Here is a 26,782-nt window from a genome sequence, read left to right as displayed (position 1 = left end):
TGCATATGTTTCTTTTTGTTTTGTATTTGTATCAATTTCTTAATCTGGTTATAACCTTGACATTTACTATCTTGCAGCTCCTTGGCACCCTGTCTGCGCCATGATTTTTCAATATGTGTCACAGATCCCCAGCTCTCCAGAAACTCTGCCCCTTCTGCAGTGTCAGGTAGAGAATCTCCTGACTAGATGCTATACGCTGTGGCAGGAACAGCAGTCCCTTGATTCAGATGCGGATAGGCCTCCTGTGCAGAAGCTCCCCTGGGATGATATCTGCTTGCTATGCATTAACCATAGACTGCAAGATTGGAAACCACCTGGATTACCACTGACCCAAGGTATCATATCTCAGGGTAAAGCAAGTCCCCGATATCCAGATTGCAGGGTACAGTTTTCTCCTTTATAGCCACATTCTTGGCAACCTCTCATCCTTTTGTCTGTTTGTCTCTGATGAAGGAGTATACAGTCATGTTTGATGTCAAGTACTAAGCATCATGCAAATAGGAACAACAAACATACTCTGAAATGGCTATATGCAAATGCTAGGAGTCTAAGAAATAAGATGGGAGAGTTGGAATATATTGCACTAAATGAAAAATTGGATATAATAGGCATTACTGAGACCTGGTGGAAGGAGGATAACCAGTGGGACACTGTCATACTGGGGTACAAAGTATATCGTAGTGATAGGGTGGACCAGACTGGTGGAGGGGTAGCATTGTATATTAACGAGAGCCTTGACTCAGCTAGATTACAAATTCAGCAGGACAAAAATCACACCTTTGAATCATTGTGGGTTGAAATTCCATGTATAAAAGGAAAAAGGATGGTGCTAGGAATGTACTACCGTCCACCTCGCCAGGATGAGCAGGTAGACGCAGAAATGATAAAAGAAATCAGAGACGCAAACAAAATGGGCAATGTGATAATAATGGGTGACTTCAATTATCCAAATATAGACTGGGTAAATGTAACATCGGAACACGCTAGAGAGGTACAGTTCCTTGATGAAATCAAGGACAGCTTTATGGAGCAGCTGGTGCAGGAGCTGACAAGAGAAGAAAAAATTCTAGACTTGGTCCTTAGTGGAGCACATGATCTGGTGAGGGACGTTATGGTAGTGGGGCCGCTTGATAACAGTGATCATAATATGATCAGTTTTGATATCAACCTTGAAGTAACTATACACAGAAAGTCAAATACGTTAGCGTTTAACTTTAAAAAAGGAGACTGATAAAATGAGAAGAATGGTTAAAAAAAAACTTGGGGGGCAACTGAGAGGGTAAAAACTGTACAACAGGCATGGACGCTGTTCAAAAATACCATCCTGGAGGCCCAGGCCCAACATATTCTGCGAATTAGAAAAGAAAGACGGAAGTCCAAAAGACAGCCGGCGTGGTTGAAAAGTGAGGTAAAGGAAGCTATTAGGGCTAAAAGAAACGCCTTCAGAAAATGGAAGAAGGAACCGTCTGAAAATAACAAGAAGCAGCATAAGGAGTGTCAAAGGAAATGCAAGGCGCAGATAAAGAAGGCCAAGAGGGTTTACAAAAAAAAGATAGCATTAGAGGCAAAAAAACATAGCAAAAAAATTTTTCGGTATATTAAAAGCAGGAAGCCCGGTTGGGCTGCTGGATGACTGATGAGTAAAAGGGGCGATCAAGGAAGAGCCAGACTCATATTTGGGAAAACAAAATATGAAAGTGCAAAACCCCTGAGAAAGAAATTACGCTGGCTTACACTTAAAGAACGTATCGCGTTCAAGATCTGCACGATTGTACATAAATTCATTTATGGAGATGCACCGACCTACATGCTAGATCTAGTGGACCTGCCACCCAGAAATGCTAAAAAATCTTCCTGCACCTTTCTTAACCTACACTTCCCCAGTTGTAAAGGATTAAAATACAAACTAACACACGCGACCAGCTTTTCTTACATGAGCACACAGCTGTGGAATGCACTTCCAACTCACTTGAGAATGATCAACGAATTAACTAACTTCCGCATTAACTCTGAAGACTTACCTCTTTGACAAAGCCTACCACGAGAACCAAAACTAATTATAACACAACACCAATCCAACCTATTCAGAATGTATCTCTCTACTACTGCTTGACCAAATCCTCTCGTCATCCCTAACCTCTCTGTCATACCAATTGTATTCTTCATCCTGGTATGGCGATGCCATAACAGAGCTCTGTAAGCCAAATTGAGCCTGCAAAACGGTGTGAAAATGTGGGATACAAGTGCAATAAATAAAATAGTAGAATTGGAAAAAGTGCAGCAAAGGGCGACTAAAATGATAGCGGGGATGGGACAACTTCCCTATGAAGAAAGACTAAGGAGGCTAGGGCTTTTCAGCTTGGAGAAGAAACGGCTGAGGGGAGACATGATAGAGGTATATCAAATAATGAGTGGAGTGGAACAGGTGGATGTGAAGCATCTGTTCACGCTTTCCAAAAATACTAGGACTAGGGGGCATGCGATGAAACTACAGTGTAGTAAATTTAAAACAAATCGGAGAAACTTTTTCTTCACCCAACGCGTAATTAAACTCTGGAATTCGTTGCCGGGGAACATGGTGAATGCAGTTGGCTTGGCAGAGGTTAAAAAGGGGTTGGACGGTTTCCTAAAGGACAAGTCCATAGACCACTACCAAATGGACTTGGGAAAAATCCACAATTCCAGGAATAACATGTATAGAATGTTTGTACGTTTGGGAAGCTTGCCAGGTGCCCTTGGCCTGGATTGGCTGCTGTTGTGCACAGGATGCTGGGCTCGATGGACCCTTGGTATTTTCCCAGTGTGACATTACTTATGTACTTATCTCTGTTGTCAAGTACCTGCTCTGCTTTCATCAGTGACCTATAATGCATAGTCTTTCTTTTCATTTCTTATATATCCCTCATTGGGAACTTGTACACAGCCTTTCTCCATAATTCTTCCCATATATCTTTCATTACGGTGCTATTATGCACATGTTTCAGTTTATTTGCATATTCAAACCCATATAAGCACCATATGATTTAACGTTCTGTGGCAAAAATGCTAATTTTTGGCCTACCAATGAGTGCCTTGAAATACAGCACTCTGTAATGCCTTTCCCCAGAGAATGTTGAGTTCTACCTCAGCAGTGCTTTACTAGCCCAGGAATGGAAGGCTGAGCTGTGAGTTGGGTACCAGTCTTCCCAGCCAGCACCTTGGAGCAGTTAGTCCTTTGAACATTGTTTCAATTCATTGAAAGTGCTTAAAATTCATTTTTAATGTACAGTATAATATCCAAAATACTTTATTGAAGATACCGTATGTTAGACAAATGCCCGACACAGGCCGTGTTTCGCCCAACAAAGGGGCTGCGTCAGGGGCTATAATGAACAACAAACATAAATTAAAAATATGAGAAATTATAAAAAAAAAATATATATATATATATATAATATAAAATATATAGAACATGTACATGTAAACCATAGACATGAATTATAAACATTGAGAGTCTATTTTGATTCAAAAATAATATAAACATTTGAAGGTATATTAAAATGAACATATAAAATAACATTAGACATTAACTAATATTTCAAAATATAACATAGAAATGCTTAAAATATATATAAATATATATAAAAAAAACTCTACATTATAAATTAAAAACATACACATTATAAATTACCAACAAAGAAAGGGCACAGGTGCAAACGTGAAAATTTAATTTTGAAATGAGTTGTAAAACCATTAAGAAACATAAGATTAAGGACACCTACCTAGTTAGTATCTTTCTTAAATAAGAACAGCTAAAAGAAGGAGAACAAATATATAAAAAAAATGCATGATTACATGAAAAAATAGTGAAAACTAAAAAAATATATTCAAAATTAATCTACTATAATAAAACTCACCCTCAATGTTCTGAGGACACTGACGTCAGTAAAGCCAAGCTCTGACTTCCTTCAAAAAGGTTCGTGGTGGTGAAGCCACCAAAATCGCTCCGGGCCCCGCCCTTGAGGGCGGAGCAATGGCACAACAAGGAAGGGGTTGGCAGGGAGGGAGGCGGGGGGGTGGAAAATCGCTCCGGGCCCCGCCCTTGAGGGCGGAGCAACGGCAGAACAACGAAGGGGTTAGCAGGGAGGCAGGGGGGTGGGAAATCGCTCCGGGCCCCGCCCTTGAGGGCGGAGCAATGGCAGAACAACGAAGGGGTTGGCAGGGAGGGAGGCGGGGGTGGGAAATCGCTCCGGGCCACGCCCTCGCTTCAAACGTTATGACGGGGGCGGAGCAATGCCAGAACAACGAAGGGGTTGGCCAGGGAGGGAGGGGGGGGTGTTGGCGAAGAAAACCTTGCTAGCGCCCGTTTCATTTGCTCTGAAACGGGCTTCTTTTACTAGTAAATTAATAATAAAATAAATTAAAAATAAAAATAAAACTCAAATAGGTATATAATACTTACTCGCAAATCGCATATCAGAGCAAGGATAAAAGGAATTTCTTTAAAAAACCAGCATAAGCAGCACAAAACAGCGTCTCCCTGAATAAAAAACAATTTTTTAATAAAAACAATGACAACATCTTAATAATGAAACTATGAAAATAGTCAAATAGTTAAATAATAAAAAAAAAATAATAAAAAATAATAATAAAAATCGAATGATAAAGTGAATAATTAATAACTAGATATATAAGCCCATAGGATACCTGTAACAAATACCAAGAGCTAGTGTACTATAAATTAAATTATGATTCATTGTATCTCAATATATGACTCATGTGAATAATAAAATAGTTAAAATCAAGTGGTGAAGTGAATAATCAAGAAAATAAATAATAAAACAAAAATAAAAATAAATAATTAAAAAAACGGATACATAAGCTCATAGGACACCTATATCAAATACCAAGAGCTCTATAAATTGAATGTGTATCAATATGTAAATCATGTAAATTGCAGTGGTGCTCTGCCAGGTCCTAAATCGTATCAAATGTATATCACCATCGATAAAGACAAATCAAAATTATCAATATAGATGTTCGAAACAGCCTAATATTTAATGTGATAATATGTTCAAGTTATATAGCAAACATCACAAATTAGAGCTATCCTCGCACTGGATTCAAACTATTTTGTAAATTCTAACGGCGTCAATATATATACATACTGGCAATGTCAAAATCTCCTATTATAAATAATATTCCACAAGTTATATATGTATATCAACATTGATTTGCACAACTCGTGTTTTTAAAAAAAACAGATAAATCCCAACCATCCATGTTAACCCATACTAATGTAAAAAAAGCAACCAAGTATCACAAATTATAACTATTGTCACGCTTATTTATCTTAATTGTAAACGCTGATGGATTTTGCAGATCGTTTGCCTTGTTGCTTTCTGGGACCATAATTGGTTTAAGACTAAAAGTCAATTGATTGCAGTTTATCTGAGCACCTAGAAATTTCTCTCTATGTGGTAATAAGTGTTCTCTGAGGATAAGCAGTTCACCTAAGTGACAGGTGTAGGTCACATGATTGATCTCCGTACCAAACAGAATTATGCAGAATTCTCTAGAGAGGCAGAGCTTTTCACCAGTCGTGTACAATGGTTTCCATGCTGCAGCTTGTCCCATGGATTCCTTCAACTGCTGTTTCTCTGCTGAGCTCATTTGATATATCTTCTGGTACTATGACCTTATAACACTGCTGAAAAGATTTGTTTCTGCCTTTCTATCAGTTTGCTTTTGCTACTTGTTTGTGGCATTTTTAACATTTTATTTTTCTTCTTTTATCCTGCTTCTACAATTTTCTTGAACATTGCTATTGTCAACAAGCCCACCTTATCAAAATTGTTTTCATTTGTTCAGACTATCTTTTGAATAGGAAAATTTCTTAGTTTGGTTTTGCCTCAGTGATTTTACTTGCCACATCTGGGAAAGCCAACAGCTTCACATTTGGTCCCAAGAGCAAACAAATATTCTTTTTTGACCATCACACAGTTTGCTATAAACATTTGGGACAATGTGATTATAATTTTGGCTGTTGGATCTTTACAGAAAGTCACCAAAAGTGGTTTGGGCTTGAAAGGATAGACCTTACAGTGAGCTAAAGTTCAGTTCTTCAAAGCATCAGAGACTCTGCCCAAGGACCATGAAGTCACTCTGAGGACTGCTGGTGAGGCTGTGCCAAAGAGGCCCCCAACCATTTCAGCAAATCTGTCAGAGGATATACCAAGCTATTGATAGAAATATTTCTCCTTTTTGCTCAAATTGAGACTAAGTATTGGTACTCAACCAAAAAAGGGAGTCATTTTCAAGCAGAAGCTTCAGCCTCTTCAAGGTACCTCCTTCAAGACATGGCTTCAAAAGACAACAGGAGGTTCCACACCATCCAAAACAGCCACGTCTGGAAATAGGTCTTAATTCCAGACACAGACAATGCCATATTGTTCTCCACTCATCCAGTTTTGAGTCTGACATGAATGTTCAGAGAGCCATGTAGGATGTCCACTTTTATGAAGCCTACCTAGTCTGGCGCTCTTTCAAGCAGAGTCAAACTCAAGGATCCTCAAAGTGTTTTGCTCAACACACGTGTCTAACAACATGACTTCCCTTTATTTATTTATTTATTTGATACATTTATAACCCACCTATCCAATCATCTAGGCAAGCTACAATAAAACACTCATAAAATGCACAAACAGTACAAAAAAACACACAAGCAGCAAAGACCCAGGAAACCTCAAAACCCACCCATCAGCCAAACACCTTACAAAACAACCAAGTTTTTAAATGCTTCTTGAGCTGGGATATAGATGCGAGTTGATACAAGGCCAAAAGTAAAGAATTCCACAAAGGGTCCAGCAACAATAAAAACCCGGCTACGAATTTCTTCCAAATGCATCTGATGAAATGAAGGAACAACCAACAAATTCAGGCCTTGAGATCACAACGCCCTAGGAGGAGAGTAGGACTTCTAGAGCCAAGGGAGCAACACCCTGACGCTCCTGAAACATCAATAACAGAAGTTTAAACTCCATACACTGCACCACTGGTAACCAATACAACATCTTCAACTGAGGTGTAATATGCACCTCCCGGCTCAAACCCAAAAGAAGCCGCTCTGCAGAGTTCTGTGCGACGCGCAAAGCCCGTAACGTTGAATGCGGAAGACCATTATTTCACAGGATGGATTAGTTTCTAATGCTAGTTTGGATAACATTTCAAATTATTATACTTACTTTTCAGGCATTGAGGTGTCCTGGTTCTGCTACATTTGATATAACGTCAGTGGTATGTACCTATCAAGTACTGCATTCCTCGCAAGCAGCATTACTCTTTATACCTACAGTTAAGGTGGCACATCTTCTGACTGAAAATTTTCCATTAATGCACTGACACGGAACAGCCTACTAAAAGTTATAATAGCTGAATTAATTATTTATTTTTCAGGGGGAAAAGTGAGATCTTGGCTGTTCCCCGGTTGAATGACAGAAACTCTAGGGTAGGAGGGAGTGGAGTTAAACAGTGGAGAGGTTTTTAGGGTAGATTAGGGTACAGTGGTTTGGGAGCTGGAAGATAAGCCTGTAAATTATTTTTGGTATCTGTGTTTATATTTTGTTGTCTTTAATAATATTAGATATGCTGCTTTTGGTAGGCATATTATTGGTTCCCACTGACTCCCTTTGACACATTGAGTGAAATTCGTAGTGCTTCCTGTTTCCACTGACTGAAGTTCAGTGCTCCTATTAACTTCCCATCAGGGTCTTTACCATGTCATTGATATCCTCCAACATCCTTGATATGGATCAGCTGGTGTCCTTTTTTATTGCCAAGGTTGTTAATTTATAATACCTAAACTATACATTTGGAGAGAGGTAAGATGCTTCTCTTACAGTGTTTTTAAATCATGCTGTTCCATATGAGGATATCAGGAGTGTGGCCACACTGTATCTGAGGATTGTCCTCAAATTAAACATGTAAAGCATTTTTCATTTGTAAAATTTTAAATGCATTAAATGGTTATTATGAAATTACATGACTGTAATATCACATCAAAGCGCATGTGCCAACAAGAGCAAATGTACTTTTGCACAGTCTGTGCATAGGCATTCCTGGGCATGAAGTTCAGGTGGAGTTGGGACGTAAGAACAGAAGTGTTGCCATACTGGGACAGACCGAAGGTCCATCAACCCCAGTATCCTGTTTCCAACAGTGGTCAATCCTGGTCACAAGTACCTGGCAAGATCCCAGAACAGTAAAATAGATTTTCCATATCATCAAGCTGATCAATCCATAGACTGGTGGGTTGTGTCCATCTACCAGCAGGTGGAGATAAGAGCAATCCTTTTGCCTCCCTATATGTGGTCATGTGCTGCCGGAAACTCCTCAGTATGTTCTCTATCTCAGCAGGTGGTGGTCACACAACAGCAGCAGCTCTGGCTAGGCCTCCAAGCCTAATTTTTAGGTTTTGTTGAGTGCCTGGGGTTGAGGGCTCTTCTTGAGCAAGTGCAAACCTGGTGGCGCCAGGTCCCTCCTTTTCTCCCCCCTCCCGCTGGCTCCGTTAAAAAAAAAAAAAAAAAAAAATTTTGAACGTCCTTAAAGGCGTTTATTTCGACGTTTATTTAAACGTTTATTGCAGCTACTCACTGGGACACCAGGTCGTTACAGCTCGGAGCGGAAAGCAGGTAATTTTTACCTTTTTATAGCGGGCAGGGGGTTCCCCGATTGATCTCCACGTGGCATATGGCATCGGAGGGCGAGGGCGCAAAGAGTCGCTCCCCGGATCGCTTAGGCGCTTCTAGAGGGGATGCGGGGGTCTTAAAGTCTGATTCGCCCGTGTTGGGTGACAGTTTCGTGACCGATGAGTGTCCCGGTCCTTCCTCCGGCGTGGCGGTTTTTCCCGCCATAATCGCCCATCCCCCGCTGCTCGCCTCCGCCATCTTGGCCGGCCACGCGGCTCGGACGGCTTCTTCGTGGGCCGCCCTTGAGGGAGACATTAATGCCATGGACGCCCTTAATTTGGGCGACGGCACCAAAGCGGCGAAAGTTAAGCGCCGTTTTTCCCGCGCCGCTCCTTCGCGGAGTGTCGCGCCGGACGCCATTTTGGATGCGCAGCATGTCTCTCCCCCGCTCTTGCGAGCGCCGGTTGAGGGTGCGTCTAGGGCTGTAGCCCAGGCTGCGGAAGTGCACAGTCTGGGGGGTTTCTCCCCCGAGTTTGTTTTGCTGCTGCATCAGGCCTTCCTTATGCAAAACGCTGCCCATGCTCCCTCGTTTGGTAAAGAGGTTGAGGTCCCCGGAGGTAAACGCCCTCGGGTTGATTCCCAGGCCTTGGAGGACCTTGTCTCCTCTGATGTAGATGAGGGCAGCGTATCTGAGTTCTCCCAACGGTCCTTTGCAGATTCCTTGGAGGAGACGGATCCCCGCTCGGTTGGAGCGGATGACCCCTCTGCAGCGCGGCTTTTTAGCTCAGAGGATTTGCCCAACCTGTTAGTGCAGGCCATGGACATTTTGAAGATTTCCTCTCCGGAGGACGTCTCTCCCTCAGCCCCTGTTGACTCTGCCATTATGCTGGGGACGAAACGCCCGCCTAGAACCTTCCACGTGCATGATGCCATGCACACCTTAATTTCGGCTCAATGGGATGTCCCGGAAGCGAGCCTCAAAGTGGCTAGGGCTATGTCCCGCCTCTATCCTTTGCCTGAAAGTGAACGTGAGGCCTATCTGTGGCCTACCGTGGATTCTTTAATCACTGCGGTGACTAAGAAAACGGCTTTGCCAGTGGAAGGTGGCACGGCCCTAAAGGACGCCCAAGACAGAAGATTGGAGGCGGCCTTAAGGTCGTCCTTTGAGGCGACTGCTTTAAGTTTGCAGGCCTCGGTTTGCGGTTCCTATGTGGCCAGGGCGTGCCTGACTATGGTGCAGCGGGCTTCCCCCTCGGATCATTCCTTGAGGGCTGATTGGCCGGCCCTGGAATCGGGCCTAGCCTATTTGGCAGACTTGCTGTATGATGTCTTGAGAGCCTCAGCTAAAGGCATGGCTCAGACAGTCTCTGCGCGGCGGTGGCTTTGGCTGAAACATTGGTCTGCTGACCACGCCTCTAAATCCCGCCTGGCTAGATTGCCTTTTAAAGGCAAGCTGCTCTTTGGGGTCGAGCTGGACAAAATCGTGACCGATATCGGCACGTCTAAGGGCAAGAAGTTACCAGAGGTCAGGGCTCGGGCTAGTACTCGTTCCGGTACCTCCAGAGGACGGTTTCAGGAAGCCCGTCGGTACCGCCCGGGCAGGTCGGGCTCCTCTGCCCCCTCTTCCTTCAAGAGGACTTTCTCCCCCAAGCAGCATTCCTTTCGCAGAGACCGCCGTCCCGGAGGTGCTCCCTCCGGTCCTCCCCCAGGGTCTCGTACCCAATGACGGGGCCTTGGTCCACGCCCCAGTGCAGATTGGAGGACGGCTGTCCTCGTTTCTGGGCGAGTGGACCACAATAACTTCAGATGCTTGGGTGCTGGAAGTCATCAGAGACGGCTACAAGCTAGAGTTCTGCCGACCCTTAAGAGACGGGTTTGTACTCTCTCCATGCAAGTCTCCGGTCAAAGCTGTGGCAGTGCAGCAGACCTTGGACAACCTGATCCGCCTGGGTGCGGTCGTTCCGGTGCCAGAAAATCAGATTGGCAAGGGACGTTACTCCATTTACTTTGTGGTACCAAAGAAAGGAGGTTCTGTCCAGCCTATCCTCGACCTCAAAGGGGTCAATCGGGCCTTGAAAGTGCGGCACTTTCGCATGGAGACTCTCTCCGCTCTGTTATAGCGGCAGTGAAGGCAGGAGAGTTCTTGGCTTCCTTGGACATCAAGGAAGCGTACCTGCATATTCCCATCTGGCCTCCTCATCAACGCTTCCTGCGTTTTGCAGTCCTGGGACGACACTTCCAGTTCAGAGCCCTCCCTTTCGGGTTGGCTACTGCTCCGCGGACCTTTTCCAAAGTAATGGTGGTCATCGCGGCCTTCCTGCGAAAGGAAGGAGTACAAGTCCATCCTTATCTGGACGACTGGTTGATCCGAGCCCCCTCTTATGCAGAGTGCGGCAAAGCTGTGAACCGGGTGGTTGCTCTTTTGAGCTCCCTGAGGTGGATCATCAACTGGGAGAAGAGCCAGCTGCGCCCGACTCAGTCCCTGGAGTATCTGGGAGTTCGATTCGACACCCAAGTGGGCAGAGTGTTCCTGCCAGACAATCGGATTGTCAAACTTCAGGCTCAGGTGGACCAGTTCCGAGTAGCCTCTCCTCTTCGGGCTTGGGACTATGTGCAGCTGTTGGGCTCTATGACGGCCACGATGGAAGTAGTGCCCTGGGCCAGGGCTCATATGAGACCACTACAACACTCTCTGTTGCAGCGCTGGACTCCGATGTCGGAGGATTATGCTGTGCGCCTTCCCTTGGACCCAGCAGTGCGCAAGGCGCTGAGCTGGTGGCTGCAGACAGACAAGTTGTCTGCAGGAATGCCTCTGGTGACCCCAGAGTGGATTGTCGTCACGACGGACGCCTCTTTGACGGGCTGGGGAGCCCACTGCTTGGGAAGGACAGCGCAGGGGCTCTGGTCTCCTGCAGAGGCAAAGTGGTCTATCAACCTCCTGGAACTCAGAGCCATTCGGTTGGCGCTTTTGGAGTTCATCCCAGTACTGGCGTTGAAGCCAGTACGGGTCCTGTCGGACAATGCCACTGCTGTGGCCTATGTCAACCGCCAGGGAGGTACCAAGAGCACCCCTCTAGCCAAGGAGGCCATGAATCTATGCCAGTGGGCGGAAGCGAACCTGGAACAGCTGTCAGCGGCCCACATTGCCGGAGTCATGAATGTCAAGGCGGACTTTCTCAGTCGCCATACCTTGGAGCCCGGAGAATGGCAGCTATCTGCTCAGGCGTTCTTGGACATCACGAAGCGCTGGGGCCAGCCGAGCCTAGATCTGATGGCGTCATCGGCCAATTGCCAAGTGCCGCGCTTTTTCAGCAGAGGACGGGACCCTCGATCCCTGGGAGTAGATGCTCTTCTCCAACAGTGGCCGACACAAGAGCTTCTCTATGTGTTCCCGCCCTGGCCCATGTTGGGCAGGGTGCTAGACCGGGTGGCAAAGCATCCGGGCCGGATAATCCTGGTGGGTCCGGACTGGCCCAGACGTCCCTGGTATGCGGACTTGATCAGGCTCTCAGTCGACGATCCTCTGCGATTCCCTGTGGAGCAGGGCCTGTTACATCAGGGTCCCGTGGTGATGGAGGATCCCTCCCCCTTTGGTCTTACGGCCTGGCTATTGAGCGGCAGCGTCTGAGAAAGAAGGGCTTCTCAGACAAGGTCATCGCCACTATGCTGAGAGCGAGGAAGCGCTCTACTTCTACTGCTTACGCCAGGGTTTGGCGTACCTTTGCAGCGTGGTGTGAAGCAGGCTCACTTTCTCCCTTCACTGCTCCAATTTCTTCAGTGTTGGCGTTCCTGCAAGAAGGTCTGGAGAAAGGCCTGTCGCTCAGTTCCCTTAAAGTCCAGGTAGCGGCTCTGACTTGCTTCAGGGGCCGCCTGAAGGGTGTTTCCCTGGCTTCACAGCCAGATGGGGTGCGCTTTCTCAAGGGAGTTAATCACCTGCGCCCTCCTCTGCACTCTGTGGTGCCTGCATGGAATCTCAACCTGGTGCTAAGAGCTTTGCAGAAGCCGCCTTTTGAACCCTTGTCGAGGGCATCTCTGAAAGACCTGATGTTGAAAGCAGTCTTTTTGGTGGCTATCACTTCAGCCAGGAGAGTTTCCGAGCTCCAGGCATTCTCATGTCGAGAGCCTTTTCTGCAGTTCACTGAGGCAGGAGTGTCTATTCGCACAGTGCCTTCCTTCCTGCCCAAGGTTGTTTCTCGCTTCCATGTGAATCAGCAGCTCTGTCTCCCTTCCTTTCGTAGGGAGGACTACCCAGAGGAGTACTCTGCTCTCAAATATCTGGATGTGAGACGTGTCATCATCAGATACTTGGAAGTGACCAATGATTTCCGGAAATCGGATCATCTGTCCTGTTTGCAGGTCCTCGTAAGGGTCTGCAGGCTGCTAAGCCTACAGTGGCAAGATGGGTCAAGGAAGCCATTGCAGCGGCTTATGTGGCCGCGGGGAAGGTGCCGCCTATCCAGCTGAAGGCTCACTCCACAAGAGCTCAGGCGGCCTCGATGGCAGAGGCCGGGTCCGTCTCCTTGGAAGAGATATGCAAGGCGGCAACTTGGGCATCGGCCCATACATTCTCCAAGCATTACCGCTTGACTGTGGCTGCTCGGGCGGAGGCCCGGTTTGGAGCTTCAGTGTTGCGGTCAGGGATTTCAATGTCCCGCCCTGGTGAGTACTGCTTCGGTACATCCCACCAGTCTATGGATTGATCAGCTTGATGATATGGAAGGTAAAATTATGTATCATACCTGATAATTTTCTTTCCATTAATCATAGCTGATCAATCCATAGCCCCTCCCAGATATCTGTACTGTTTATATTCTGGTTGAATTTTAGGTTCAAGTTTAGTCTTCAGTTACTTCAGGAGGACTTCGTGTTCAAGTTTTTCACTTGGATCCTTCAAGAGTTGAGACGAGTTTGTGTTACAGTGAGCTGCTGCATTCCTCTCCCCTCCGTTTTACGGGGCTGGATTGAGACTTAAATTCTGCCGGCACTCCCTCCCGCTTCGTGCGGCTGTAGGGCAGCTTTGTACCCCTCCCGCTTCGGCGGTGTTAGGGTCAGTCAGCTCCTCCCGCGGTTGCGGTTGCAGGATAAGCCAGATCCCCCCGCATCGGCGGGGTGGTGTCCCTCCCCCGCTCCGCGGGGATGAGCTGGACGGATTCCCCTCCCCCACTTGTGTGGGGATGAGCTGGGTTAATTCCCCTCCCCCCGTTTCGGCGGTGGTGAGCTGGGCAGAGTGTCCCTTTGTGGGTGTAATTCTCTAAGTGCTGAGTCCTGCGGATGGAGCTTTGATATCGACATACTGAGGAGTTTCCGGCAGCACATGACCACATATAGGGAGGCAAAAGGATTGCTCTCTATCTCCACCTGCTGGTAGATGGACACAACCCACCAGTCTATGGATTGATCAGCTATGATTAATAGAAAGAAAATTATCAGGTATGATACATAATTTTACCTTATGCTGCCTATCCCAGAAATAAGCAGTCGATTTTCCCAAGTCCATCTTAATAATGGCTTGTGGACTTTTCTTTTAGGAAATTATCCAAATCTTTTTAAAATCCTGCTAAGCTAACTGCTTTTACCATATTGTCTGGCAACAAATTCCAGAGTTTAATTACATGTTGAATGAAGAACTATTTTCCTCCGGTTTGTTTTAAATTTACTACTTAGTAGCTTCATTGCATGCCCCCACTAGTCCTAGTATTTTTGGAAAGAGTAAACAAGCGATTTCCGTCTACCTGTTCATAGTAGATGACAGCAGATAAAGACCTATATGCTCATTCTGCCCAACAAGATAAACTCATTATATATGGTATGTTATATTTTTTCTGTATACATAATCTTGATTTGTCCTTCCTGTTTTCAGGGCATAGCCTGAAAAAATCAGCCAGGCACTCTCCTTGTTTTAAAATTTCTGAAGTTCTCGTCGAAGCCCCTGAAAAGCTCCACTCCAACCCATCCAAATCTAGTCAGCCATGGTCAGGGCAAAGTCCATAAAAGTCTTCCCAGTGCTGGTTTTGTTTCCCAGTTACCGGTGTTGCTACCTAATCTCCGCTAAGCTTCTTTAGATCCATTCCTTGTAAACAGAATTCCTTTGTGTTTATCCCACACATTTTTTTAATTATGTTACTTTTTTGCATCTCTACCACCTCCCTCAGGAGGGCATTCTGGGTATCTACCACCCTCTCGGTGAAAAAATACTTCCTGACATTATTCCTGAGTCACCCCCCTTTCATCCTCATTTCATGTCATCTACTTCTACCTCCTTCCTGTCTCTGGAAAATGTTTGTTTGCAGATTAATACCTTTTAAATATTTGAACATCTGTATCATATCACCCATGTTTCTCCTTTCCTCCAGGCTATACATGTTTGGTCAGCAAGTCTCTCCTCATATGTCTTGCTACACAAACCCCATGCCATTTTTGTTGCTTTTTTTTTTTAAGCGCTTCAAGTCTTTTTACATCCTTAGCAAGATAAGTCCCACAAAATGAACACAGTACTTCAAGTGGGACCTCACCAATGACTTGTACAGGGGCATCAACACGTCCTTCTGCTGGTTATACCCTTCTCTATGCAGCCCAGCATCCTTCTGGCCACAGCCATCACCTTGTTGCATTGTTTCATCATCTTAAGATCCTTGGACATATCATCCCACGGTCCCTCTCCTGAACCTAGCTTACCAATCGCTCCCCTCCTATCTGGTACATCTCTTTTGGATTTCTATATGCCAAGTGCATCTAACTGGCACCTATGTCAGGCTTTTTAGCCTATAATTTCTCAGGTCACCTCTGGAACCCTTTTTAAAAACTGGCATTGTAATTGCTACCCTCATCTTCTGGTACCATGCTTGATTTTAAAGATAAATTACTAATAATAGATCTGCAATTTCTATTTTTATTTTTTTAGTTCTGTCAGTACTCTGGAATGTATACCATCTGGTTTAGGTGATTTACAAATTTTTTCCCTGTCTTACATTAAATTTTAACTGCCAGACCCTTGACCATTCTTCCAGCGTTTGGAGATCCCTTCTCATGGTTTCTGTTCCCTCTAGAGTATCCACTCAATTGGCTATCTTCATGTCATCCGCAAAAAGGCAAACTTTTCCTTCTAACCCTTCAGCAAGGTCTATCACAAATATATTAAAGAGAATCAGCCCCAGCACCAACAACTGAGGCACTCCACTTGTCCTCGGAACAGATTCCATTTACCATCACTTCTGTTGCCTGTCAGTCAACCAGTTTCCACTCCAGTTCACCACTTTGGGTCCTAAGTTCAGCCATCTCAGCTTATTCATGAGTCTTCTGTGAGGGACCGTATCAAAGGTTCCAGTCTACTCAGTATTTTGTAGACCTCTATCATATCTCACCTCAGCCATCTCTTCTCCAACCTGGAGAACCCAAGCTACTTTAGCCGTTCTTCATAGGGAAGTTGTCCCATCCCCTTTATTGCTTTTGTTGCCCTTTTCTAATGCCGCTATATACCTTTTTTTAAGATGTGGTGACCAGAATTGCAAAGTTGCAAGGAGCTTACTTCAGAATATCTGCTCATACTAACATAGAATACTTGCATACAGTTGAACTTTGATTAAAGCAAGTGTAACTCTGAGCAAGGGCTTTTGTGCCCTAGTGGGTCTATTTCTGGGGTCTTGTTTTAGAAAGACATCTATACATATATGTTTTCTTAATAATATGTGCATTTTTGACATTTTTAGGGTAATTTTATAATAAAGTCCAATAATGTGAAAAGTCCAAAATGGTACCTATTATATAAAGGCAACAAAGACATCTATGTGCCTTTATAAATTAGGCTTGTACAGTGACTCCTAGTAGCATATAAATTTACACTTGCTCCATAGAAGATGACCTAGATTGGCTACTGTCAGTAACAGGATAGCTAGATAGACCTTGGATCTGACCTAGCATATCGCATCTTAACCTGTATTCAGTCTTATAAAAGTTCTCTTTTGTTCAAGTATCTGTAAATGAATGTACCTGCTTCCATCTCTGTATCTAACCTGCTATTCTTAATCTTCAGCTTCACATCTGTTTTCCAAGCCTTCCGTGTGTGAGAATTCTTCATATCATAACTAAAATGAAATTTGTAAATATTGCAGATTAATTGTCCAGTTGCACATTTGACCAAGTAAACTTGTTCAGATTTTTTCATCTTTTGCATCAATTTTTCTGTACCTTCAATGGTATAGAGTGTAATGCCCAGGCTGTAAATGTTTAAATGATTTACTACTAAAAGTAAATTATATATATTTTCTTTAAATATCATGTAGCTTTCATCATATATAAATAAATGTTCTACAACACAGTTTCTTTTCTCAATGTAGTTCTCAAAATCTATTGAACTAAATGCTGCATTTCACTTGAGAGTTAGATAAAGTTAGATAACTGGTGTAAGATAGGGAAATAATTTGTAAATCACCTTAACCAGATGGTATACATTCCAGAGTACTGATAGAACTAAAAAAAAAAAAGAAGTTGCAGATCTATTATTAGTAATTTACATAGTAACATAGTAGATGACGGCAGAAAAAGACCTGCACGGTCCATCCAGTCTGCCCAAGAAGATAAATTCATATGTGCCCCATCCCCGCCTCCCAACCACCAACCCCTCCTCCCAACCACGAGCTCTGGCACAGACCGTATAAGTCTGCCCAGCACTATCCCTGCCTCCCACCACCGGCTCTGGCACAGACCGTATAAGTCTGCCCAGCACTAGTCCCGCCGCCCAACCACCAGCCCCGGCACAGACCGTATAAGTCTGCCCAGCACTAGCCCCGCCTCCCAACCACCAGCTCTGCCACCCATTCTAGGCTAAGCTCCTGAGGATCCCTTCCTTCTTCACAGGATTCCTTTATGTTTATCCCACACATGTTTGAATTCCGTTACCGTTTTCATCTCCACCACCTCCCGCGGGAGGGCATTTCAAGCATCCACCACCCGCTCCGTGAAAAAATACTTCCTGACATTCTTCTTGAGTCTGCCCCCTTCAATCTCATTTCATGCCCTCTCGTTCTACCGCCTTCCCATCTCCGGAAAAGGTTCGTTTGTGGATTAATACCTTTCAAATATTTGAACGTCTGTATCATATCACCCCTGTTCCTCCTTTCCTCCAGGGTATACATGTTCAGGTCCGCAAGTCTCTCCTCATACGTCTTGTAACGCAAATCCCATACCATCCTCGTAGCTTTTCTTTGCACCGCTTCAATTCTTTTTACATCCTTAGCAAGATACAGCCTCCAAAACTGAACACAATACTCCAGGTGGGGCCTCACCAACGACTTGTACAGGGGCATTTGTAAATTTATCTTTAAAATCAAGCATGGTACCAGAAGATGAGGGTGGCTAATATAATGCCAGTTTTTAAAAAGGGTTCCAGAGGTAACCTGAGAAATTACAGACTAGTGAGCCTGACATAGGTGTCAGACAAAGTGGCGAAGACACAAAATTACTGAACATATACATACAGTGGTGGAAATAAGTATTTGATCCCTTGCTGATTTTGTAAGTTTGCCCACTGACAAAGACATGAGCAGCCCATAATTGAAGAGTAGGTTATTGGTAACAGTGAGAGATAGCACATCACAAATTAAATCCGGAAAATCACATTGTGGAAAGTATATGAATTTATTTGCATTCTGCAGAGGGAAATAAGTATTTGATCCCCCACCAACCAGTAAGAGATCTGGCCCCTACAGACCAGGTAGATGCTCCAAATCAACTCGTTACCTGCATGACAGACAGCTGTCGGCAATGGTCACCTGTATGAAAGACACCTGTCCACAGACTCAGTGAATCAGTCAGACTCTAACCTCTACAAAATGGCCAAGAGCAAGGAGCTGTCTAAGGATGTCAGGGACAAGATCATACACCTGCACAAGGCTGGAATGGGCTACAAAACCATCAGTAAGACGCTGGGCGAGAAGGAGACAACTGTTGGTGCCATAGTAAGAAAATGGAAGAAGTACAAAATGACTGTCAATCGACAAAGATCTGGGGCTCCACGCAAAATCTCACCTCGTGGGGTATCCTTGATCATGAGGAAGGTTAGAAATCAGCCTACAACTACAAGGGGGGAACTTGTCAATGATCTCAAGGCAGCTGGGACCACTGTCACCACGAAAACCATTGGTAACACATTACGACATAACGGATTGCAATCCTGCAGTGCCCGCAAGGTCCCCCTGCTCCGGAAGGCACATGTGACGGCCCGTCTGAAGTTTGCCAGTGAACACCTGGATGATGCCGAGAGTGATTGGGAGAAGGTGCTGTGGTCAGATGAGACAAAAATTGAGCTCTTTGGCATGAACTCAACTCGCCGTGTTTGGAGGAAGAGAAATGCTGCCTATGACCCAAAGAACACCGTCCCCACTGTCAAGCATGGAGGTGGAAATGTTATGTTTTGGGGGTGTTTCTCTGCTAAGGGCACAGGACTACTTCACCGCATCAATGGGAGAATGGATGGGGCCATGTACCGTACAATTCTGAGTGACAACCTCCTTCCCTCCGCCAGGGCCTTAAAAATGGGTCGTGGCTGGGTCTTCCAGCACGACAATGACCCAAAACATAAAGCCAAGGCAACAAAGGAGTGGCTCAGGAAGAAGCACATTAGGGTCATGGAGTGGCCTAGCCAGTCACCAGACCTTAATCCCATTGAAAACTTATGGAGGGAGCTGAAGCTGCGAGTTGCCAAGCGACAGCCCAGAACTCTTAATGATTTAGAGATGATCTGCAAAGAGGAGTGGACCAAAATTCCTCCTGACATGTGTGCAAACCTCATCATCAACTACAGAAGACGTCTGACCGCTGTGCTTGCCAACAAGGGTTTTGCCACCAAGTATTAGGTCTTGTTTGCCAGAGGGATTAAATACTTATTTCCCTCTGCAGAATGCAAATAAATTCATATACTTTCCACAATGTGATTTTCCGGATTTAATTTGTGATGTGCTATCTCTCACTGTTACTAATAACCTACCCTTCAATTATGGGCTGCTCATGTCTTTGTCAGTGGGCAAACTTACAAAATCAGCAAGGGATCAAATACTTATTTCCACCACTGTAGGCATAGATTAATGAGACAATGCAAGCATGGATTTAGCCAAAGGATATCGTGCCTCACCAATCTACTACATTTCTTTGAAGGGGTGGATAAACATGAGCCAGTTGATATTGTGTATCTGGATTTCCAGAAAGCATTTAACAAAGTATCTCATGAACAACTCTTGAGGAAATTAAAAAGTCATGGGATAAGATCCTATTGTGGATTAAGAACCGTTTAAAGACAGAAAACAGAGTAGGTTAATTGGTTAGTATTCTCAATGAAGAAGGGTAAATAATGGGGTTCCCCAGGGATCTGTGCTTGGACCACTGCTTTTTAGGATATTTATAAATGACCTGGAAATAGCAATAATAATTGAGGTAATTAAATTTTATGATAAAACAGAGTTCTTAAATCACAAGAAGCTTGTGGGAAATTTTAAGAGGAGCCTAACGAGCCTGGAAGACTGGGCATCCAAATGGCAGATGAAATTTAATACGAGCAAGTGCAAAGTGATACACATAAAGTAGAGGAACACAGGCTATAGCTATATGAAGCAAGGTTTTTTAGTAGGAGTCACAACTCAGAAAAAGGATCTAGGTGTCATTGTTGATACATTGAAATCCTCTGCTCAGTGTGCAGCGACAGCTAAGAAAGCAAATAGAATGTTAAGAATTATTAGGAAAGGATTGGAGAGTAAAACAGAAAATATACCTTTATATTGACCACAATTCAAATATTGTGTGCAATTCTGGTCACCATATCTCAAAAAAGATATAGCAAGATCAGAAAAGATTCAGAGAAGGGCAGCCTAAATGACAAAGGAGATGGGGTGAGTTCCCTATGAGGCTAGGGCTCTTTAACGTGGAGAAAAGACAGCTGAGAGGAGATGTGACTGAGGTCTATAAATTAAAAAGTAGAGTGGAATAGATAGACATGATCACTTCTTTATTCTTTACAAAAGTACAAGGTCTGGGAGTGTACAATGAAGAACATTTAGAACAAATCAGAGAAAATATTTCTTCTCTCAACATGTAATTAAGCTCTGGAATTCAGTAACAGAGAATGTCATAAAAGCAGTTAGCGTAGCTGGGTTTAAATAAAATTCTCCAAGGACAAGTAGGCTTGTTATTCTCACAAGTGGGTTGACGCTGTCCAGCGTCACCTGGTTCGGCAAGATTGCCAGAGGAAAAATCCAGAACTTCAATGAATGCGAGCAGTGCTCCAATGCGCATGTGCAAGTGCCTTCCCGCCTGCCAAGTGAACGCGCCGCCTCAGTTTCTTTTCGTCCACGTGAGAAGAAGCTGTTTTTTTGTGCACTTCTTACACGCCCGGTAGAGCTTTTCGAGTGCCTTTTTGGTATTTTTTGTTCCACTCACTCTTTTTTTCTTTTCTTCGTTTATTATTATAGTTTAAAATTTTTTTTAAAGTTCTCTTATTTCTAGTTTTGTCTGCCCACATCTAAGTTTCCTTTCTTTTCAACACGGGGTCACATTTAGGCCTGCCCGGCAGGTCTCCCTGTTTTTGTGCCTTCATTTTCCCCTTTTTACACACCATCGTGACTTTTGATTTCGCCAAAGCCATTTTTCCTTCCATGTCATCGAAGACGCCCAGTGGCTTCAAGCGCTATACCCAGTGCGACTGGACCATCTCGGGAAAGGACACTCATTTTTGGTTTCTTCGGTGCCTGGAGCCTCAACCTAGTCCTACAAACTGTGTCCTGTGTCTTCTTATGAAGAAAAGGACTCAGCTTTCCTGGGCTTAACATGAAAAAGTTTTTGGAGCCTGGTCCGGTTCTTTGGCGGAGGCATCGACGAGTTCTGCACCGGCATCGGGAGTCACAGTAGGGATGGCTACTGCGAGACCCCGAGACACTGGGAGCAGTGAGGCATCGAGTGGGTTTCTACCTGTCTCGAGGCCTTCTATGCAGGCCCCCCGGGACCGTCCATCATCGGATTCGACATCGTCCTCGTCAGCACCGAGGAGCATGGGTGACGTGCATCAGGCAAAGGCCAAGAAGCACCGTCACCAATCTCCATCGACACTCAGTGCCGGGAGCTCCTGGATGCCGAGGGTTTTTGCACCTGAGAAGTGTCGATGCCGGGAGGACCACTCCCCCATCATCCAAGAGGTGCCGATGCATGCGTCTCCCAGCAGCTGAGATCCTGCTCCTGCACTGGCCCCGGTGGTTCTGCATCCTGAGCTCCAACTGGCCCTGTAGTCTTTACCGATTTCGGCCCTCGATGAGCGCATACTGGCCTTGCTCCCTGAACTTCTGGACGGCCTCATGCAACGATGTGCATAGGCATAGGGGGTGCTTGCACCTACCATGCCTTCCGCTGCAGCCCTGCCTGGCCCACGGTGCGGCCCCAACGCCATTGCCACTTAGACTTTGATGTAGGAAGCTTCGCTGGAGTCAAGGCGGGAGCTGGCTCCTCGACACCATTCTCGAGGGCATCGGTCCTTGACATCGAGGTGGGTTCGGACATCCCTGAGGGAACTGCTGTCTGATACCAAAGAGGAGAGCTCATGGGAATCAGAAGAGGATCCCAGGTACTTTTCCTCCGATGAGTCGCGTGGGATCCTTTCTGAGCCTTCCCCTTCACCTGAGAGGAAGCTGTCTCCACCCAAGAGCCTCTCATTCACCTCTTTTGCACGGGAAATGGCTGAGTCCATTCCATTCCCCGTAGAAGTGGAGGATGAGCCCAGGGCCAAGATGCTTAAGGTCCTGGACTACACCTCCCCTCCTAAGGAGGCAGTGACAGCTCCTCTCCACGAGGTACTAAAGACAGTCCTCATTCGGAACTGGGTATCCCCTCTGCCCCTGTGTTCCCCAAGGATATTGATACCTAGTATCGAATCCACAGGGAACCCCTATTCTAGGCATAGGTACACTCCCGCTGCTCACCAGCCTGTTGAGGCCCAGCCCCAGCGCGCTCATTATTGTCAACAGCGTGTACCCCCTGCTGCTCCCCAGCAAAAGCAAAGGACAAGCTTTTGACTGGCTCCTGCAGAGCATAGCTACTATCAAATTGTCCATCCAGGATGACTTACTGGTCGGAAGGAGGTTAATATTTTTTCACCAAAGGTGGCCTCTCATAACCTCTGACCTCGGCTTGGATACACCCTCAGTTTGCTTTCCAACCCTCCAAATTGTCCACCGAGAGCCCATTCTTTCAGCTCTCAGCTCAGGCAGGTGCTTACAGAGGAACTCTCCGCCCTTCTCAAGGCCCATGTGGTCGAACTCATTCTGCCAGGAGAAGAAGGACAGGGATTCGATTCCAGGTACTTCTTTGTGCAGAAAAAGACAGGTGGAATGAATCCCATCTTAGACCTAAGGGCCCTGAACAAATTCCTAGTCCGAGAAAAGTTGAGGATGGTTTCCCTAGGCACCCTTCTTCCCATGATTCAGGAAAACGATTGGCTATGCTCTCTGGACTTGAAGGATGCATACACGCACATCCCAATACTTCCAGCCCACCGAAGTATCTTCGGTTTCGGCTGGGAACACATTACTTTCAGTATTGTGTGTTGCCTTTTGGCCTTGCGTCAGCTCCCAGGGTCTTTACCAAGTGTCTAGCGGTAGTCACAGCTTCGCTACGCAGAGTGGGAGTTCATGTGTTACCTTATCTCAATGATTGGCTGATAAAGAGCACCTCCAAGGAAGAAGGAGCAAGTCCCATCTCTATCCAGTTCAACGATTGGTGTTCATAGGAGTCCTGCTCGATACAAAGAATGTCCAAGCCTACCTGCCAGAGACGCGTGCAGACAATCTTCTCGTGCTAGCGTCCAAAGTTCAAACATCCCAACAGGTCACAGCTCGGCAGCTGTTGAGGTTGTTGGGCCACATGGCTTTCACAGTGTATATTACACCGATGGCACGCCTTCACATGAAATCTGCTCCCACCAAATTATTCTAATTCAAACAGACAATCAGGTTGCAATGTATTACACCAACAAGCAAGGGGCACTGGATCTCGCCCCCTGTGTCAGGGAGCCATCCAGATGTGGCATTGGGCTCGCTAACACGGCCTGTTTTCTCCAAGCCACTTATCTGGCAGGCGTAAACAATGACCTGGCCGATAGGCTGAGCAGGATAATGCAACCACATGAGTGGTCTCTAAATATGGACTTAGCCCGCAAGATCTTGCACCCCCTCGGTGGATCTTTTTGCCACTCAGATCAACCACAATGTTCCTCAGGTCTGTTCCAGGCTTCAGGCCCACGACAGACTAGCATCATTGGGGGATAGGCCTTCTGTATGTGTATCCTCCCATACCTCTAGAGGGAAAAGCTTTGTTGAAACTCGAGCAAGACTGTGGAACATGATTCTGATCACATCTTACTGGCCGCGGCAGATATGGTTCCCTCTTCTTCTGGAATTGTCCTCCAAAGAACCGTGGAGATTGGAGTGTTTTCCGACACTCAGAACGAGGGATTGCTTCTACATCCCAGCCTCCAGTCTCTGTCTCTCACGGCCTGGATGTTGAGAGCCTAGAATTCACTTCCTTGGGTCTTTCGGAGAGTGTCTCCTGGGTCTTGCTAGCTTCCAGGAAAGATTCCACTAAGAGGTGTTATTCTTTCAAATGGAGGAAGTTTGCCATCTGGTGTGATAGCAGGGCCATAGATCCCCTTTCTTGTCCTACACAGACCCTGCTTGAATACCTTCTACACTTGTCACATTCTAGCCTCAAGACCAACTCCGTAAGGGTTCATCTTAGTGCAGTTAGTTCTTATTATCAGCATGTAGAAGGTAAGCCTATCTCTGGACAGCCTTTAGTGGTTCACTTCATGAGAGGTTTGCTTTTGTCAAACCCCTGTCAAACCTCCAACAGTGTCATGGGATCTCAACGTTGTTCTAAGCCAGCTGATGAATCTCCTTTTGAGCCACTGAAATCGTGCCATCTGAAGTACTTGACCTGGAAGGTCATTTTCTTGGTGGCTGTTACTTCAGCTTGTAGGGTCACTGAGCTTCAGGCCTTAGTAGTGGATGCACCTTATACTAAGTTTCATCACAACAGAGTAGTCCTCCGCACGCACCCTAAGTTCCTACCGAAGGTGGTGTCGGAGTTCCATCTGAACCAGTTGATTGTTTTGCCAGCATTCTTTCCCCGACCTCATGCCCACCCTGACGAAAGCAGCTTGCACACGTTGGCCTTTTACATGGAGCGGACCAAGCCCTTCAGACAGTCCACCCAGTTGTTTGTTTCTTTTGATCCCAACAGGAAGGGGGTCGCCATCCGTAAACGCACCATATCCATTTGGCTGGCGGATTGTATTTCCTTCGCTTATGCCCAGGGTGGGCTGACTTTGGAGGGTCATGTCACAGCTCACAATGTTAGAGCCATTGCTGCGTCAGTGGCTCACTTAAGTCAGCCTCCATTGAGGAGATTTGCAAGGCTGCAACGTGGTCTTCAGTCCACACATTCACATCTCACTACTGCCTTGAGCAAGATACCCGGCGCGACAGTCGGTTTGGGCAGTCAGTGTTGCAGAATCTGTTTGGGGTCTAGAATCCAACTCCACCCTCCTAGGCCTGTTTTGTTCTGCTCCAGGCTGTTCCCTCATCTAGTAGTATTTTGTTTCAGGTTAATCTATGTTATGTCCTTGCCGTTGCGAGGCCCAATTGACCAATGTTTGTTGTTTTGGGTGAGCCTGGATGCTAAGGATTCCCCACTTGTGAGAATAGGAAGCCTTCTTGTCCTCAGAGAAAGTGAAGATACCTGTTATAGGTACTCTCTGAGGACAGCTCACATTCCCACCTACGTCCCCTAGGAGGTATTCAGTTGTTTGTTTTTCTTGCTTTTGTATTAAACTGAGGCAGCGCGTTAGGGCGGAAGCGCTGCTCGCACTCCTTAAAGCTCTGGATAGTTCCTCTGGCAATCTTGCTGAACCAGTCAATGCTGGATGGCATCAACCCACTTGTGAGAATAGCAAGCCTTGTGTTCTCGGAGAATACCTGCTACAGGTAAGTATCTTCACTGTGTTGGATCTGGGAAAACCCACTGCTTATTCCTGGGATAAGCAGCATATTTTACTCCTTTGGAAATGTCAAGTATTTGTGAGCTGCATTGGCCACTGTTGGAATCAGCATACTGGGCTTGATGGTGATGCTTATTTACTAAATAATTGAATAATGTTGTTACTTGTCTTTGTTCTCAGCAAGCTGATTTTGTTTATGTATTTATGGCAAGATGATCACAGAGATAAACAGGGTGTATTCTGGGTTATACCCTTATTATCGCTGTATTCATTTCCAAACACATAGATTGTTGCTGGGTCATTGCATCCCTAATGCCCCTCAATTTTCTTTTGGTTCATTTTCAGGCATTGTTACTAATGGGCCAAAGAATAATAACCCTTGAAATAGGATCTTCAAACATAAAACAAAAAAGTATATATCCCAATGAATAACACCTAAGAGATGTGTGAATGAGAAGAAAGGACTTGGTTAATAGCAGCGAAATCACTCAGGAGCCCTTTTACCAAACTGCAGTAAAAAGTGGCCTTAGTTCATCTTTATAGGGGTCATTTCCGTGCTCTAAGGCCATTTTTACCGCTGGGGTTAAAATGATCAATTTTTCAATTTTCTGTATTAATGGCCATTCATTAATTTTCCCATTAGCATGTGAGCCCCTACCACCACCTCTTTTGTAGGCAGTAAACATGCACTAATTTGTTAGTGTGCAGCAATGTATCTGCGCTAACCGATTAGTGCAAAGCACGCCCGCTCTCCAGCCCCAGCCCTGACCCCAACAGTAAGGCATTTTTATCTGCAGTAAGCACGTGTTAGTGCTTACTGTAGCTTAGTAAAAGGACTCCTCAGTGTGTCACAGAGCAAGCAACTGCCCCATCAAGTGACTTAAAATTTTCATTACACTATTTTGCTGATATACCACTAAGTATGAGACAAAGTTTTTTTTTTAATTTAGTTATTGAATTTCACATTGGACACTTTATAGGAGGGAGTTGGTCAGTTTTAATAGCCTTTGGGCAATTGCCGTGAATACCAAGTAAAGTTAACACATCACCACATGAGGAATCGAGTGAGCTCTCCTCCATATTCACACAT

General features: G+C 45.3%; 1 protein-coding gene across 1 annotated transcript in view; it reads left to right on the top strand.

The window, feature by feature from the left end:
- MCM3AP (minichromosome maintenance complex component 3 associated protein) overlaps window positions 1-26,782 on the top strand; it is an 888,504-nt gene that overhangs the window by 726,635 nt on the left and 135,087 nt on the right. Inside the window, 1 exon segment of the mRNA XM_030208795.1 lies at window positions 78-335. Coding sequence (XP_030064655.1) covers window positions 78-335 — 258 coding nt within the window.

The sequence above is a fragment of the Microcaecilia unicolor genome, chromosome 7 (assembly GCF_901765095.1).
Source record: "Microcaecilia unicolor chromosome 7, aMicUni1.1, whole genome shotgun sequence".
Lineage (NCBI taxonomy): Eukaryota > Metazoa > Chordata > Amphibia > Gymnophiona > Siphonopidae > Microcaecilia > Microcaecilia unicolor.
This window is presented reverse-complemented; position numbering and strand designations above follow the sequence as displayed.